General features: G+C 41.6%; 1 protein-coding gene across 8 annotated transcripts in view; it reads left to right on the top strand.

Annotated features, from left to right (window-relative positions):
* Window positions 1-12939, top strand: part of GNG2 (guanine nucleotide binding protein (G protein), gamma 2) — a 154854-nt gene extending 141915 nt beyond the window's left edge. For all 8 annotated transcript variants that reach the window (XM_011999729.1, XM_011999728.1, XM_011999734.1 and 5 more), the window contains one exon: window positions 9695-12939. In XM_011999729.1, the coding sequence (XP_011855119.1) occupies window positions 9695-9823 (129 nt within the window). In that variant the 3' untranslated portion in view covers window positions 9824-12939. The remainder of the gene's footprint in view (window positions 1-9694) is intronic.
* The last annotated feature ends 6254 nt before the right edge of the window (window positions 12940-19193 follow it).

Genomic DNA, 19193 nt, shown 5'->3' with positions numbered 1-19193 from the left:
AATCCTATCAATAAGTACATTCAGTTTAATATCACCTTGAAGGAGCGGAGCAGGAAGAAGAAGACAACTTAGAAGAGTCACACATGATTTTATAAATACAAAAATAGTGGACACTTGTTCATACAATTATACTTTCTCTAGTGTCACAATCAAAATTTGATTGTGGGCATTCTTCACAATCATAGTGGAAAAATCCTTTAGGCTCACCTTTGGCCACTGGCAGTGATACAGGCATCACAGTGATTCAGGCCATCATGGTGATCTGTAGGGCATCAAGGTATTGCAGACATGGTGATGCAGACATCCTGATGATGCAGGCTATCATGGTAATGTGGGGCATCAAGGTGTTGCAGTCATCATGCTGATACAGATGTCATGGTGATGCAGTCATCATGGTGATGCAGTCATGGTGATATAGTCATCATGGCGACACAGACATTATAGTGATGCAGTCATTATAGTGATGCAGGCCATCATGGTGATGTAGGGCATCAAAGTGATATATCATGGTGATACAGGCTATCATGATGATGTATGGCATCAGGGTGTTGCAGTAATCATGCTGTTACAGACGTCATGGTGATGCAGTCGTCATAGTGATGCAGGCCATCATGGCGATGTAGGGCATCAAAGTGATACAGACATCATGGTGATGCAGTCATCATGGTGACACAGACCTCATAGTGCTGCCATCATCATAGTGGTGCAGTCATCATGATCATACAGGCATCATGGTGATGCAGGCATCATGATAACTTCTGCTTTTCATTCCCTACATTAGTGATCTTGCTCTCCATAGCACGTTTCATATTTTTAGTATAATTTCAAGACACATGAGAGAGTACTGAATTTTCTTGCATTTACACTGCTTGACATAGATTTTAATTTTCCTGACTTGAATTACACATTAATGATTCAAAGAAAAATAAAGCCTTTCTTTAAAGTAGCCAATTAGCCAGGTGGGGTGGCTCATGCCTGTAATCCCAGCAATTTAGGAGGCAGAGGCAGGCAGATCACCTGAGATCAGGAGTTCGAGAGAAGCCTGGCCAACATGGCGAACCCATCTCTATTAAAAATAAATAAATAAATAAAGTAGCCAACAGCTTTTGACCTGGTAAAAGAATTTTCTAAATAAATATCAGACCAACCTCTCCTTGTTTGAAAATTCTGTGATCTCCTCCCAGTGATTAGGCAGTTTCTTTTGTCTTTGCCCACATTGCCAGACCTGTATATACTCTGTTACAATAACATGCTGTGAAGTAGTAAGAGATATATATGTATTGGTCTCTGCCCCCAGTTCCTGACACAGAGCTCCTAAAACCTTTGTAAATAAGGGGGCTAAGACAATCTTCGTTCTCATATTTAGTCTTTGACCCTGATTTCTAAGAGCTATGTCATTTCCTGGGTAATAAGAGCATATTTTGTTTCAGTGAGGCGACTCTTGGTGGGCTTCTAGATGAGCTAATAATCTATCATGCCTACATGACAAACCCTCTATAAAAATTCCAAAAGAACAGTGTTCAGAGCCACACACAGTGGCTCATACCTATAATCCCAGAACTTTGGGAGGCTGAGGCAGGATGATAGCTTGAAGCCAGAAGTTTGAGACCAGCCTGAGCAACAAACTGAGACCCCATGTCTCCAAATATTTAAAAATTAGCTGGGCCTGGTGATGTGCACCTGTAATCTTAGCTAATTGGGAGACTGAGGCAGAAGGATCACTTGATCCCAAGAGGTTGAGGCTGCAGTGAGCTATGATCATGGTACTGCACTCTAGCCTGGGCAATAGAGGGAGACTGTGTGTCTTAAAAATAAACAACAACAACAACAACAAATGGAGATCTGAGATTTTTGGGGTTGGTGAACACATCCACCTGCTGGGAAAGTGGAATACCCCAACTCCAAGGGGATACAAGCTCCTACCCTCATGACCCTTCCAAACCTCACCCTATATATCTCTTTCTCCAACTCTTCATTTATAGCTTTTAAAATACCCTTTGCAATAAGTTGGAGATAGCAAGTGAACTGTTTTCTTGGGTTCTGTGAGCTACTCTAGCAAATTATCCAACCTGAAGAGGTAGCCATGGGAACCTCTGATTTGTTCCCATGTCGGACAGAAGTTGTGAGTAACCTGGGGGCCTATTACTTGCTATTGGCATCTGAAATTGGGCGGGGACAGTCTTGTGAGACTAAACTTTTAACCTGTGGGATCTATTTCTATCTCCACGTAGATAGTATCAGAATTAAATTAAATTGTAGGACACCCAGGTGGGCCAGAGAATTGCTTGGTGTGGGAAAACCCACACATCTGGTATCAGAAAAGAAGTATGTAGAGTGGTATGAGTACAGAGTAGGAGGAAACAGTTGGATTGTTTTTCTGTATACACTTCCCATCTCAAGTCTCCAGCCAGTATAATCTTTGAAATCCTTTTAAAAAACAAATTAAAGTTAAGTCAACCTTAGATGGCTCCATTAATGCAGGCAACCCAACTGAAGCCATGATTTTATGACTGATACCCTTAATGCAGAGGCAATTTCCCGTGTGTATAGGCAATGACAGCTTGTCCAGGCTTATTTTTTTGCCTGATGGCTTGCAAGCATTTTGCAACATCAATTTTAAGATGTGTCTCAATTTCAGATGTAATGAAGATGGATTATATCTCTACCTTCTGTTTAAACTTGGGGGTCTGGTTTTTATCCTTACTGACAACTGCTTCCTCTTGGCATTGTCAAGCAGTCTTCCTAGGTAATTCTCCTGTTTTTTTGGAGCCTAGAATCACAGTCCGGTAGCCTTCATTGAAGCTGTCTAGAGTACCCCCCCGCCACCCCCACAACTCCTTACTTCCTGGTTCGCAGTCCCAGTCTGGTTTGGTGAGGATGCTGGATAGCAGGATTTTAGCAATTGCTAATCTGGGGAGATCCTTGGTGTGATCAAAAGTGAAGTCCTTCACTTGTGCAGTAGATCCCATCTCTCTAACCAAGAAACCTCCTCCAGCAATTTATTCTTCCACCTCCTGCCTATCCTGCATCATCAGTTTTTGATTCTCTACATCATTTCCATTATCATACAAACATGGTGTTATTTCTTCATCTTAAATAAAATTTGATTTTTTTCTTGATCCCTCCACTTCCCCTTCCAGCAACTGCCTCATTTGTTTACATTTTTTTGCAGTATGACTTTGAAAAAATCATCTATATCCACCATCTCTAATTTCTCTTTCCCTTTTCTTTTGCAAAGTCATTTTTATTCTGGAAATAATCTCAAAGTCACAGAAGAGTTGCATGTATGTTGCAAAGAATTTTGTTTTCTCCTGAACCAGCTGAGAGTGAGTTGTCAAAAGATGTCCTGTCACCTCTGAGTACTGTAATGTGTATTTTCTACAAGTAAGGACATTGTTCTACATACTCATAATACAATCATCAGAATCAGGAAATTAACATTGACCCATTACTACCTTCTGATCCTGAGATCCCACTGAAGTACGCAAATCATCCCAGTAATGTCCCTTTTGGCGAGAGGACCGAGTTCAGAATCATTTGTTGCATTTAGTTGTCCTGTCTGGCACAGTTCTTTAGACTTCCGTGACCTTCATGACCTTGACACTTTTGGAGATTATGGACCATTTTTTAGAATGTCACTCAGTTTGGGTTTGCCAGATAATTATAATTAAATTCAGGTAACAAAACTTTGGCATTAATATCATAGAACTAATGAGTATTCATTTCATTCTATTCTATCAGTGGGACATTATCTCAAATTGTCACTGACTGGTAATGTTAAGTTTCATCACCTGACTAATGTGTTTTCCAGATTTCTCCACACAAACCTATTTGTTTTCTTTTTGAAGTTAAAAAGTATTTGGAATTTGGGAAGGAATTTGCTCTTTTATTCAGTGGTTTACAGTCTGCTACTATCATCATGCATTGTTGCTAGGACTCTACTTAATGTCTCGTGTGCTAGGAAGCCTTTCTACTCTGTCCCTATGTGATCTCCAGGATTGTTTTGCTTTCTCCTTCCTGATATTCTTTGCATAGCCTCAAGTGGTTTTCTCCTATGCATATGCCAATCAGTTTTTAACTAAAGACTCAAGATGAATCCTCCAGAGGCCTTAAGAGCTTTCTCTCCCCCAGTGTAATTCTTTCTTCTCTGCTATTCTCTCCTCAACTCAGGGAGATTGCTGAACTCTGTCTGGGTACTCCCTCCCTGTGCAGTGGCAGGCAGTAAGCTGGGGAAACTGTAGAATTTCTCTTATCTCCCTTCTCTCAGGTATCACCCCTCTGTGCTGCCTATTGTCTAACAGTTAAAAATGATTTCTTCATACATTCTGCCCAGTTTGTAATTTGAGGCAGGACAGTTTAGTTGGCCCTTATTACTCCATCACAGTCAAAATCGGAAGTATAGAATGCTACACAAGCTCTACAGGGACAAGCATCTTTGTACATTTTGTTCCCTGGTTATTGCAAGTATCCAGACTACACCTGGCAGATTAGATGCTCAGTAAATGTTTGTTGCATGAAATATCTGTTGAAGAAGATTATGTTTGAGAACTCCTTCAGCAGTTACTATGAGTGTTGAATATGTGTCAGGCACTGATTATGTGGTGGTAAATAACACAGGTGTGGTCCCTGCCTTTGTGGAGCCCAGAGCCTAAAGGGAAAGACAAATATTAAATGGCAAATAAACAGACGATGTCCATCATTATAAATCGTGATAGCAATTTATAACTTTCTGTGAAAGAAAAGAATGTGAGAAAGTACTCTGAGAGAATAACGAGGAAAGTCACTGTGGATGAGCCGATCAGTGAAGGCTCTGCAAGGAGGTGGTGTTTCTGCTGACTTCTGAAGGAAGATAAGAAGCCAACCCATTGAGGAGATGATGAGAAGAATGTTATAGGATACTGAATATGTGACACTCTGAGGCAAACAAAGAACTTGGAGCTTTCGAAAAGTAAAGGCGATATGTGAGAGGGAAGAATGCTACAACATGAACTTGGAGAGAGGGGCAGGCCCAGAACATGGCAATACCCACAGGCTGTTTTACAAAGTTTTGGTTTTCTACAAATTACAATGAGAAGTTATTGAAGGCTTTAAATAGGGGAATGATAGGAATCCACTTATATTTTAAAAATATCTTTCCAGCTACAGTATGGAGAATACTACTCCTGCACAGTTATGAACATAGGAAGTCATTTAAAACTGAGATAATTAAACATTTTTGTGCTCTCAACTCAATTGCCTAATTGCATAATTCTCAGAATTGCATAATTCTCAATTGCATAATTCTCAGAATTATGTTTTTAAATACAAAAGAAACTGATGATATTGACATGAGGGTCATTAGAATATTTTTATAAAACATTTTAAATAATATTCTTTAAAATATTTAAAATATCAATTTTTAAAAATATATATGATGTAGTTATACAAACGTACACCTTTGTTAACTGATTATGTAAGATCTATAGGCCTACAGTCATAAGGTGGATGAACATAAATGCAGTGTTGAGGTGTCTGCAATGAATATAATATGATTGAAAGTATCTGGTTTCTATCAGTGGCCAAGTCACATGTACTGCTAAGGCTACTACAGTGTGTTGTCTATATTTATAATGAGAGGAAATGCTAAATTCCCATTTGAGGTTAGTGAAAAATAAAAATGGAAATTTTTTGTATTATTTGAAGTTCACATACCACCCCCCGAATTCTATCTGTGGACCCCTGGGGTAATCCAAACTAATTGCTTTTTATTTACAAAGTTATTTTAGTAATCACAAAGAGAGAAGACTGCAGTATGAACTGGGGTAGCTGCAATAGAGATAACAGGAAGGGAGCCAAATTAGAGATATCTCTGGAGGAAGAATCAACAGGTCAGAAAAGGGAGAGATTTTCTGGAGTTAGTGGGGAAATCTTCGTAGAAGTAGGCATAGGAATGTAAAAGAAGCTGTGTGCAAAATGTTAGCAGGGATTGTCAGAAAGCAGAAAGATCCGCTAAGCAGACTATTGCTGTGACTCATTATAAGGCAAAGGACAAGGAAGACAGCCACAGGTTAGAAAGGAGGAATGTTCATGAAGATTAAGTCAGGGACACTGAGACTCACAACTCAGTAGCTCAGGAGCTGTGGGACCTGGGGCAAACACTTAATGAAGCCTCCACTTCACATATTTAAGATGAGAATGATAATAGCTTGTGACCCATAATGTTGTTGTAAGGATTAAATAAGATACCGTATGTAAAGTGGTTAGCACAGTTCTGACACATAGCAAGGGCTGATAAATATTAGCAATTATTCTGATTACTGCTGGGATTCTGACACTGTTGGAGCATTGCCCACAGGAGATTGCAATCTCATTGAGGAAACAAGATAAAACACATAATATATTTTAAGAAGGAAACCATTCAGAATCAAATGTTCAAATATAAAGATGTGAGCAACTCTAAGTTATTAAATTTTCCTAGTATAGCACTTCCTGTATCATAAAAAGATTTTGAATATTCATGCCACATAGTTGTATGTGAGTGTTGCAAATGAGTAGGGATGGACGGTGCTGCTTCTCTTCGTAACAAATGAGTTTTAGAAATCACTGATTTACAGCCTCCGCTGCGTAACAGCTAAGCTCCTGTTTGGTGTAACAATGACTATTGCTCAAACTAGAAGAAAGAAGGAAGAAAAAAAGTGATCTCACTTCAGTCTGAAAGTCTGTCCTTTGTTTTCATGTAGGGGAGCTAAGACATAAAGAGGCTGTTTCCTTTCATTTTGTCATAGAGGCATTTCATAAAGAATTTCAATTTCAACCTTTGGAGCAAAGCCCACAGTTGAGTAGTTTATATGCAGATGGCTGTGACTTAATGGCAACACATGCGAGTTCAAGTTCTTTTTCTGCTGTGTGCTTTGCTGTATGATATTGAACAACTTACATAATCTGCTGAGCCTCAATTTTTCATCTATATAAAGAGGATAATAATTCTTACCTCAGGATTACTGTGCAGATCAAAAGAGGAAATTTAACTCAATGTCTGGAACAAAATAATTACACAATAAAAATATTTTTATAAGTACTGTAATGTCTATTAAAGAGTGAGACTGATTTTTACGTACATATCATGTATTGGGTTGACTAGGGTCCCCTAAAATTTATGCCTACCTGGAATCTTAGAATGTGACCTTACTTGGAAATAGGGTATTTGTAGATGTAATCAAATTAAGAGGAATCATACTGGATTACGGTAACTCTAACTGGTGAGATGGGAAATTTGGACACACAGGGAGGAGAATTCCACAGAAAGACACAGACAGGAGAGAATTCCATGTGAAAATAGAGATTGGAGTGATATGTCTATAAGCCAAGGGACACCAAAGATTGCCAGCAACCACCAGACACTAGGAGAGAAGCATGGAACAGATTCTCACTCAGAGTCTCCAGAAGGGACCAACCATGCTGATGCCTTGATTTCAAACTGCCAGCCTCTAACAGAATAAATTTCTGTTGTTTTAAGTTACCCAGTTTGTGATGACTTGTTCAAGACAGCCGGAGGAAACAAATACACGAACCAATACCTGTACCTCTTTGTGTCAGTTAGGGTTGGCTAGATGTTGTGGTAGTAACAGAAGGTGCCCTACCCTTCATTCTTAGGGGGTTTGCAACAGCACAGGCACACTTCTCACTCCTACCACATGTCAATCATAAATCGGCTGCCACTCCACACCGTGTCACCTTCATCAGGAATGCTGGCAGACAGAGCAGCCTCTGTCTGGAATGTTGCCTCTATCTGTTCTGTGGCAAAGGGAACAGAGAGTCAAAAAGCTGAAGGGTTTATGGGATGAGAAGAGGAAACTGATTTCCCTACCCAACCTGTAAATCATAAAGTTGAAGTAGCCTTAAGTAACAAAGGCTGGGTGCAGTGGCTTATATCTATAATCCCAGGATTCCGGAAGATGAGGCGGGAGAATGGCTGGAGGTCAGGCGTTCAAGACCAGCCTGGGCAGCATAGCAAGAAAATGTTTGAAAAACCAGCCAGGCATGGTGGCATGCATCTGTAGTCTCAGCTACTCGGGAGGCGGAGGCAGGAGTGACAAAGGTTTAATCAACTCAGCCCTGGGACAAGAAACAAATCAAGGGTATGGCCACTATGCCATTTGTTAAAATCTCTGCATCAGTTAGGAGGGTTCCTCATAAATTATTTCAGTTGGATAAAGTGGCATAGAGGAAGGGACATGGCAAACTGTGCATTGGCTCCGAAAGCTTCTGCCCATAAGTTATCCATATAAATTCTGCTCACGTCTCTCTGGCCAGAGCAAGCTTATGTCACTGGGCAAGTCTGGTGTCATCATGTGGGCATGTATGTCCCACTTGTGGGGGGGGGCAGTGACTATCTTTAGTAATAATATAATTCACCCCAATCTTACATTAGATTTGATATCCTTTCAGTAGTTGCTTGAAAGGCTTTCATAGTAGTACAGTGGTGTTGCTTTCATGTGGAAATCTGTTTTTTTATATCATAAATTTGACCCCAAATGGGATTCCCCAGGTTGATCATTTACCTAGTCCCCAGATGTAGCTATAGATGACTTTTAGTTTATTTCCTGAAACTAAATCCACCCTCTCATGTAGTAAAAATTTCCTTCTTTGAAGATGGTCAAAGGAAGGTACTACAGGGTACCCCTAACAAGCAGCTACAAATGTGTTCTAAGAAATGACAGCATTGCCAGAATCAGTGACAGCCTCCCAGTGAAACATCACTAAAGGGCACAATGCTTGGTTAAAGTCACAGATATAACACTTTAATGTATATGATATATAAAAATATGTATTATATAGTGTGTGTATACATAGATATACCTCCTGATGTGTCTGCTTAAAAAGGGAAACTGACTTGGCTTTAAGCATCCCTAGCACAACTCCTGAAGCAGAGGCATGGCTACAAAATGATAATAATGGCTAGCCTGTGTGGAAAGCTTGCTATGTGCCAGACACTAAATGATTTACATGGATTATTTCATTTAACCCTTGTTACCAGGGCTGGGACTAGGGTGGGGCAATGAGATATTGGAGCACAAAAGTGAAGGAGGGCCGGGCACAGGGGCTCATGTCTGTAATCCCAGCACTTTCAGAAGCCAAGACAGATGGATCACTTGGGGCCAGGAGTTCAAGACCAGCCTGGCCAATATGGTGAAACCCCGTCTCCACCAAAAGTACAAAAGATTAGCCAGGCACCGTGGCACACACCTGTAGTCCCAGCTACTAGGGTGACTGAGGCAAGATAATTGCTTGAACCCAGGAGTGAGCCGAGATCAAGCCACTGCACTCCAGCCTGGGCAACCGAGCGAGACTCTATCTCAAAAAAAAAAAAAAAAAAAAAAAAAATGAAGGAGACAGCCACCCGCGGGGCTGTGTAAGTGCAGGGTTGATACCTGCATGCCCCTGCTAGCGAGTGCCTCCTTTGGTTTTGCACCGTAAGTGCCTCACTCACCTTAACCTAGTCCCAGACTTGCTGGCAAGAATCCTGTGAGGTCAGTGTCATCAACTTTCTTCTTTGCAGATGAAGAAGCAGAGGCTTTTAGAGGCTGAGTATCTTGCTTCACTTTCACACAACGATGGAGCAAGGATTTGACGCCAGGACATTGGGCTCCAAAGCCTTGGGCCTTGACTGACTGTACCAGATTCCAGTGTTGGTTGTTTTTGTCTCCTTTTCCAGGTGTCCAAGGCAGCTGCAGATTTGATGGCCTACTGTGAAGCGCATGCCAAGGAAGATCCCCTCCTGACCCCTGTTCCGGCTTCAGAAAACCCATTTAGGGAGAAGAAGTTTTTCTGTGCCATCCTTTAAGTCTTCAAGAGGGGCCTGAAGAGCCTCCGGGCTCCTGGGACATTGACGTAGAGTTTTTAGCAAAGTGGGCACCTTTCTAGTCCACGGCATTTGAAGAGCGCGAGGAGAACCATCCTGGAAACTCCAGGCTATGCATGTTTAAAGATCTGGTCCCCTTTATGAGAATGCAAGCTGATCCACATCCTGAGTTAAGAGATCTGATTCTGCCGAACTGCCTGGAGGAGGGGAATATATAAAAATAAAATTGGTGTCACTTCTTTTCTGCTATCCCCCAGTCCCCCCCAAAATCCTCATGTTTCTGCTTCATATTTTAAAGAATAACAATTAAAACAGACAGCTGTACTGAGGTAAGATATGTGTGACCTTCTTGGAATGAATATTGTCTTTAGAATACCCTTTGATAAGCTGCGCTGTCCGTGTAGCCGAAATTCTGTTTAATGGCATTGATGTATAGTCATTGTGCCTTTCTTTTTCTTTTTTCCTTCTCCTCTACCCCTCCTTCCACCCCTTCCCATTAGAGTAGTGTGGAGATAAAGCTGGACTTGTCTATCAGATTGAACTCCAAGAATGATCACATGAAATGTTTAGGGAGATGTTCCCCATGGTGTATCCTCATGGTAACAATGACAAAAAATGCCGGTTGTCTGTGTTCTCTTTTCACTATTCCTAACGTGTACATGATAGCTTTGATTCTGCAAGTAAAAGTAAATCATGTGTTGTGACTGGTGCTTTCATATATTTGTGACGATTTTTGAGTAATATTGCATGAAAATGTCCCTATGTTACATCCATTCAGAAGTTTTGTTGTTTTACTCTAAAGCCAGGAAAGGAAATGAGAGGGGAAAGACCCTGGGGAGGAAAGGAAATCTCAGTATTTTGAAAATTGAGATTACTTCAGAGCCTTAGCCATGCCTAAAATACCTCTGAGTTAATAGTGGTATAAATGCCTCTTCAATACGTTTTCCAGAATCCAAAGCATTTTGGTTTATATGGGACCCAGGGCAGCACAGCTGTCACCAAGCAGGAGAGTTAAGGATTCACCATGAGTTGGGAAGTGCTTTTGCCATGAGTATGAGCAAGTTCCCTCCTTCCCTGAATCATGGACATTCTAGATTAAAAGAACATTTTTTCTGCTCTTAAGAAGAAAACCATGGCCCTCCTTTGTTCAAGTATTGGAAGAAATAAACCCACAGCTCCAGAGAAGGTGACCATTCTCAGAACTCTGGCTCTTCAGAAGGACCTCGAATCGCCACTCTTTGGGCAGCAGGTGCGGTCCCCACAGCCAGCTCTGCCAGGAAGAGTTCTGGCTCTTCTGTCCACTGAGATGGTCTTGGTTTTTCACTTAACACAGTTTTTAATGGAATCTTTGTTTTTGTTCTCCATCTTGTTTGTTAGAGTCTCTTGGTCTTTATTTACAAATTCCTGGCAACTAGAGTGCTCCTTTCCCAAGATATGGTAGTGAGAGTAATTTTTCATTGTAGCTGTAGTCTCCATCAGTAACAGCAGGCCCTGGAAGGCTTGATCACCTTTTTCTGTGTCATTTTCAGTCAAAGAGGCCCTCTCTTACATCTTGTTTGCTTTCAAATCCCCAAATACCATCTCCATCTCCCAATTAAATTTATTCTCCCCTCCTTCCTCTCTATTCTCTTTCTCCTGTTTTTTTTTTTTTTTTTTTTTTTTTTTTTTTTTTAAGGCATGAAAAAGGAAGAGAAAAAGATTTGCTATGCCAAGGACAGATTTTGAAACAGACTTGGTAAATGTTTTCCTTAGCTCCTTCATGGGCATGTGGGTGAAAGAATAAATACATCCAATTAAAGCTCATGCTGGGGTCGGGGAGAAGAAGATACTGAAACATTTGTGAAATGTATCAATGCACTTCTGTAACCAGATGCTTCTCTTCAAATTGTGGGATTTTTGTTACAGTCAGGACACCCATGAAGATTTAGGGGTGAAAGAAACAGCAGAGTATTTATTAAACTACAGCATTGTACAATTAGCTTAATAACACTGTGGCATAAGCTAAAACATATCACAGTTTTTAAATGGGCCAAAGCATGAATTGAATATGTGGTCACATGAAAACAAGCATGAATGAATAAAGCACTCTTTGGTAGCGATTAAGGCATCATTAGAAGACCCAGACGATTTCCACTATTCACAGCATTTCCTTTTCTCAGAAGGACTCTTTATATTTCCATGTAAATCTAGATCTTTGGAGCAGTTAAGATGGAATTACAATTTCTAGGGAGCATTTTAAGGAAAATGTTTTGGCTTTTTCATAATTTTATGTCTTACAGTATGGAATTATAATACGAAAATCTTTATATGAGTTTTGGCTTATTGGGATTTGTACTTATTCAGGGGAAACAGTCTTTCGATTACTTATGCCTCTAAAGAGTTTAATTTCTTGAGAAATTCAACAGTCCCATCACCAGCATAATTTTATCTTAAGGAATAACTAACAGGAAAAGTCAACTTAATTATTTAAGACCCTAGTTTCTACGTATAATATATTCAATAATAATGAAAATCTGCCATGGAATTAACTAATAAGTAGTAACAATAAACTTCATATTTAGAATACAAAGTCTATAAAGAACAATTTTACATGATCTTCAATATCAACTCCAGTTTAAAAGATGTTATTTTTAAAACATTTGAAACCAAGTACTGCTTAATTTCAGTCAGAAGATGCAAATAAATACTTTGATCTATGTCTGATTTTGCTAATAATATTTGAAGGAGATTGCCTACCAAGGACAAATTAAACAATACATTTAAAAATCAAACAACAAACGATTTCTCCATACACTCATAGTCACATATGGAATTTTGAGAAAATAAAGCATGCTGTCTCTAGGAATTTTTATACTTCCTTTTCTTCCTAAATATTTGCTTCTAGCTGCTCTTGGCAATGATGAATTGTTACGTATGCATTAATGTTTTGCAGCCCAAAAGTTGTTCATATTTTTCCTATATAAGATCTGTGGAGTGTGTGTTTCAAAGAGAGAACTACAGAAATGTTAAAGCAGGAAAACCTGAATGTGATGTGCACATTTTCATCCCACATGGACAATGTATGTGTTTTAATAAATGGAATTTTCAGATTCATTTCATATGCAGTCAATTTCATTGTGGAGGCCTGTGGACCACGTCACCCACTGATTCTGTCGCTAATTGGAGAAGGACCTGATGGTACGAATGGATGGGGAAATAGGAATCCATTGATTTTCTTTAGGATTTTGTTAATAGAGATGTCCCGAAGAAGAGAAACCTCACTTGACAGTCTAAAAGCATTTCTTACTGGGTCTGTACCTCTAGGGTACAGCCTTTGGAGACCGAGAAAGGTGGGAGCTGTGAGGAGAGTCCAGGGCTCTGTGACAGGGTGGACTATGCAGACAGAGGAGCTGTATTGACACTCTCACTTGCTGCAGGTATGCCACAGTGGGCTTTTTCCCTCAGGAAAAATAAAAACTGAACAACAGAAGTGCTATTCTCTGTAGCTATCCGTGATTTAAAAGGAGTACAGGAGAAGCTAAGTCCTTAGAACTCTAGATGCAGCTGCTCCTCAGAGATTTCTCAGTCAAGAAAAGACTTTCGAATGTCCCTCAGATTATGCCAGTAACAGATCCTGTTAGTAAAGAAGGAAACACTGGATCTCCTGGGACTTGTGCCAGCAACAGCAGCATCTTTAAACCATGGATGAACGGGACCACTTGGAGTTTGCACACTAGTGTTCCACTGACATCAGTGTTTCTGAGACTGTGGTCCATGGACCACTTGCTTCAGAAGTGTTAATACCTGGAATGCCTCTTTACAAGGCAGATCCTGAGCTACCCATGAACTCAGAATCCCTGGCAGTGACTCAGGAACATGCATTCTGTTACATGCTATAGTCTGAGGACCACTACAGTATTTATGACAGCTAGCTTTTCACACTGCCAAAGGAAAGGCACAAACGACTCATAAATATTCTCGCTCTTCTTCCCACAGCCTCCAGAAGTGACTGCCTAGGCATGAACATGTAACTGAAGGGTGAGAATCTAGCCAGCAACTAGACATGCCACACTGAGGAAGACGCTGCTGGGCTTTGACTCTGCTCCTGTTTTGTTGTGCCCCTGCGGGAGGACTGCCTCCAGTTCTCATTCTTTAATAAGCTGGTCACATTGTAGACGGCGCTTACAATGACAGAGGGAATTGGAGCTGGGTCAGCTCCAATCCACAAATTGCAAATAATTTGCCAAGGGAAATCCCTTTCCCTTCGGTTCTGTCCCACATCTACATTTTCTTCTATTTAGAACCAGGAGACTCAGGCAGAATTTATTTTAATGAAGAAGGCCATGGGCTCCTGGGCATTTCCTCAGCAAGAACTACTGCTGTTTCTCCCTGGAAGTCATAAGAACAGGCGGGAGCAGGGTATTGCATCTCTACTATGAAGCAACAGAAAGACAGTGCCTGGGGAGTTCAATCTACCTGTGCTCAAGCATTAGCATGCACTAGAGAACCAGAACTAGACCCCAGCGCTCCCATACGACCTTGGGCAAGTCCTTTGACTTCTCCCACTATAAAGTGGGGACAAGAATACCTGACTCATTTATCTCACAAAATGGTCAAAAACAAATGAAAGAGGCTGGGCACAGTGCTCACGCCTGTAATCCCAGTGCTTTGGAAGGCTCAGGCAGGCGGATCACTTGAGGTTAGAAGTTCAGCCTGGCCAACATGGTGAAACCCCACCTCTACTAAAAATACCAAAATTAGCCAAGTGTGGTGGTGGGCACCTGTAATCCCAGCTACTCGGGAGGCTGAGGCATGAGAATTGCTTGAACCGCGGAGGCAGAGGTTGTAGTGAGCCAAGATCATGCCACTGCACTCCAGCCTGGGTGACAGAGCGAGATTCCATCTCAAAAAAAGAAAAGAAAAATGAAAGAGGTAAAGGGGCGTCATGAAGGCAGAGGTGGTAAAGAACCATTAGACTCTACTTGACAGCAACCTTCGAAGAAAGGAAACCGCTAGATAGCTCCTGCTCACCTCTTAACTCGCCTCCTTTCTCCTTAGTCCCCAAACGCCCTGGTTGAGACCCTCAGTGTCTCATGTCTGAATTCCCATCACACCAGCTGGTATGGCCATTCTGACGCTCATCTTCTCCCACTTTCACCCAATTGACCCTGAGTATTCATTAATTAGGACTTCTTTGATTGCAAGTGACAGAAACCTAATGCCCCAAAATAGGTCCCACTTCAAGCCCAGCTGGATCCAGGTGCTTAGAGGATGTCATGGGATGTCCCTGTCATCCCTTGGCTATGCTCTTCTCTATGCTGGTTTAATTCTCAGACTCTTGTCTTGCAGCGTCAAGATGGTGTCAGCAGGCCCAGGTTTACATCTCAACAGTTTAGCCATCAAGGAAGAAAGATAACAACAGCTCTAGCAGAAGCCTCTACCTATATCCCTGGAACCCTTCCTAAGACACTATTGGCTAGATCTGGTTCCTGTGCTCGCCCACCCCTGGACCCAGGGATAGAGGTAGAGTCATTGGGCCATGTGGGCAGAACAGTGGTTCTAAGGAAATTGAAGTGCTTTTGCTATAGGAGGCAGGATTGAAAGTTAAAGGCAAAAAGCAACTGATGCCAACCACATCTTAACAGATTTATTGATGTTACCTCATCTTTCACCACATTCAGAAACCCAAGGTTCTCTGGTTCATGGTACTCTTGTCAACCACATCACGTCCAATCTCAACTTGAGAGTCAGGCCGCACTTGGCTAATCCCATCTTGCTTTCCAAACCCTCTTTTCCAGTTCATCCTGTCTCCTTCACTGTGCTGTGAGTTCATCCCACTTCCCTGTCTTTGCTGCTTTTTACATTTTTTTTTAAGACAGAGTCTCACTCCGTTGCCCAGGTTGGAGAGCAGTGGCATGATCTCAGCTCACTGCAATCTCCACTTCTCGGGTTCAAGTGATTCTCCTGCATCAGCCTCCCAAGTAGCTGGGGTTACAGGCACCCACCACCATGCCTGGCTATTCCCCACTTTGCTTCTGATGTTACTCCCTCTGAAATGTCATTACACAACTCCTTGAGTAACTAAACTTGCTTTTCTGTCAAGGCCCAGCTTGAATTCCATAAGGTCTGTGAATGACTTCAGGAAATAGGAACCTTTTTCCTCTCTCCACTCCTGTTGCCCTTGTTGTCAGTATTGTTGAGTATTTGACTGTGTTTGAGGCGTTGTGCTAGGGTAGACGGCATGGCACCTGCCTTCATGGAGCTTGTGGTTTAATGGAGAAAGTAGACAAGTGAATAGTCAGTTAGCAAAGTGGTCAATTCTAGGACACAGAAGCTAAAGGGAGGATAGAAGTGATGACCAGTCTGAGGAGGTGATGCTGGAGCTAATCGTACTTAAATGAAAATCTTTGAGGCAGAGTTTCACTCTTGTTGCCTAGGCCGGAGTGTAGTGGCATAATCTCGGCTCACTGCAACCTCTGCTTCCTGGGTTGAAAGGATTCTCCTGCCTCAGTCTCCTGAGTAGCTGGGATTATAGGCACCCACCATCACACCCAGCTAATTTTTGTACTTTTAGTAGAGAAGGGGTTTCACCATGTTGGCCAGGCTGGTCTTGAACTCCTGACCTCAGGTGATCCATCCGCCTCTGCCTCCCACAGTGCTGGGATTACAGGCATAAGCCACCGTGTCCATCCAAGAATCTTGTCTCTAGGGTAATGTAACCTTTAGGAAATAAAGAACACTGGGTGGGTGGGCTTCTCTTTAATCTTTCCCTCATTTTAGGGCAGCTGAGAATGAAGCTCTCCCCTGCAAAGGGGTTGGCAATTGGCTCTGCACACAAAACAATGGGCCAAAGCTAAGTGGAGGTTGTCACCTCTCCCCCTCCAACCTCTACTGGCTCCATGTCTTCACAACATCATGGGGACATTCTCTTCAGCCAGCAGCCCTTTGGTCTGGGTGATACCACCATGCACCAACCTGGAAGTCAGGTCTCGTGGGCTTCAGGCCCAGGGACTGGAGGAGATACATTGCTGGCTGCATCACCTTAATTTCAGCTCGCAGGAAAGAGGCCCTTCCACTATCTACTTCGGATAGTATCTGTAATTGCTCTTCCCTGTGTGTGCATTTGGCTATTTGCATTTGGATATAAATTAACTAGAACTTTCAATAAAATTAAAAATTCAGTTCCTCAGCTGAACTAGCCATGTTTTAAGTGCCCAATAGCCACATGCAGCTAGTGGCTATTGTCTTAGACAGCACAGATATAGAACAGTTCCATCACTGTGGAAGGTTCTATTGGACAGTGCTGCTCTAGGATAATAGCAACCTTTTTTCCATTACAAACAACTAACAGAATATGTCTTCTCCTTGAGCCCAAATTTTGACAAAACATCAAAAAGAGAGTGAGAAAGTAAAAGTAGTGTAACGACCCCTAATAATCACAACGACTGGCCACTGGTCATGGTAAATCATTGGTCATGGTAAATCATACAGGCTGTGGCATAGAAGAGATAAACTGAGGACTATATGTCATTCTTGGAACCCTCTAAGTCATATATTCACCTGTCAGTCTCACTCATGAACATACAATGATAATAATCATAATGATCACAACAGCAGCCACAACAATCAAATGAACACTTACTTAGTACTTACCTTTGAGCAAGGCACAATGCTAGACATTTTATAGACAGCACTTCATCTAATTTTCACAATAGCTCTAGGACACAGGTATTATTTATCTCCTGTAGCAGATAGCTTTGTGCCTCATGACACATCCATGATCCACTGCTGATTTCAGCCACAGCTGCAGTGGAGAGTTCTCTGCAAGCTCATTCTTCCCAGTGAAAATTGGCGCCCCTGGGGCAATCCCCAGCCAATGAGAGATGAGTCTGGAGAAATGCCTCAGGCTCCCACCCTTTCAGAGGGGCAACTCTGGATGCATTTTATATGATTTCTCTGAGCATCCATAAGACAATGCTCAATCCTCAATCAGCCACAACAGTAACCAGCCCAATAATATGCCATATTGCTTTTTCTCACTTAAATCTGCCTCATTTTCTCTCTTCCTACATTTCTTCTTTCTGGGATCACCCTCAACACTACCTTTCATAAACTACCTGCATCCAGGTCCTTGACTCAGGCTCTGCTTTGGGAGGATCTCAAAATAACTTCACCCCTACTTTACAGATGAGGAATTTAGCGTTTAGAATGGTTGACATTTCTCTAAATTCCCATTACTGTGAAGTGGCAGACCAAACATATAAACCTAGGTTTGTCCTGATTCCAAAGATTTAACTCTTAACTATGATCTTATAGTGTAAATTGGAATGTAAGTACATAAGAGGGAGGTGATAATAAAAGCTCTGAGTCAGTTCTTATTTATAGAATAAGTGGATTATTTATAAACTTCAAACCTCTGAGTTACTTCTCTAAAATGAAGAAGTCAGTGAGCTCATGTCAATATTTACCTTTTCTTCACGGTGGTCATTTGGTACCTAGAAAGTATCGGCAGTAGCTTCCAGGTTCATCTTGCACTGAAAATATTTCCTGGTATCAAGGAGCCTGTGCAAGGAAGAACAAGAAGAGTGATTCTAACAGGGAAGGCACATAGAGTGTTTATGTTTTTCTTCAGGACTTTCAGGAAGGAAAACTCTCTTCCTTTACTGACTGCTCTTCCAATACCTGCTTCTGTGTCATCTCAGAGCCCAGTGACCCTCCAAGGGTCAGAAGCAGGATCATCTGAGTAAGAGTGGAAGCTTCCAGAGGCTTCACTCTCCAAGCCATGATTTGAGTAAAGGATCAAGAAAGAATTTTAGGACAAAGGCCATTGCAAATGCAGTTTCAAGGACTCACTCAGAGCTTCTTTGGGAAAAAAGAATGGAGCTTATCTCCTTCCCCCACCGTCGCTCCATTTCCTGTCCCTACTCCAGAGACATGTTATGTCCCACTCAAGCTTGTAACACAGAATCCCAGCACAGATCAACAGATGCTGCTACACATGCACACACTTGCATATGTGCACGCACAAGGAAAGGCTGTTCCAGAATGCTTGGGAAAGCCAACTGTCACTCTCAGAAGGGACCAGCATGATATGCTGGCATGCCCATCATCAAAAAATCACTGCTCCCACTGCTAGGTAATCTGGGTTTACTTTATAACAGCAGTTCTCAAAGAGCATTCCAATAACTCTTGAGGGGCCTTGAGCCCTTTTCAGGGAATCTACAAGGTCAAAACTATTTTCATAATTTTATTATGATGTTATTTGCCTTTTTTACTTGCCTTCTTTCATGAACATAATTGAATATTTTAGAGGCTACATATTGACGTCACAACAGATTGAATGCAAACGCACATACAAGAGTCTGTCTTCTAT

Source organism: Mandrillus leucophaeus, unplaced genomic scaffold (genome assembly GCF_000951045.1).
Source record: "Mandrillus leucophaeus isolate KB7577 unplaced genomic scaffold, Mleu.le_1.0 Scaffold60, whole genome shotgun sequence".
Lineage (NCBI taxonomy): Eukaryota > Metazoa > Chordata > Mammalia > Primates > Cercopithecidae > Mandrillus > Mandrillus leucophaeus.
The sequence above is the reverse complement of the archived record's forward strand: the minus strand, read 5'-3'. Positions and strand labels throughout refer to the sequence as shown.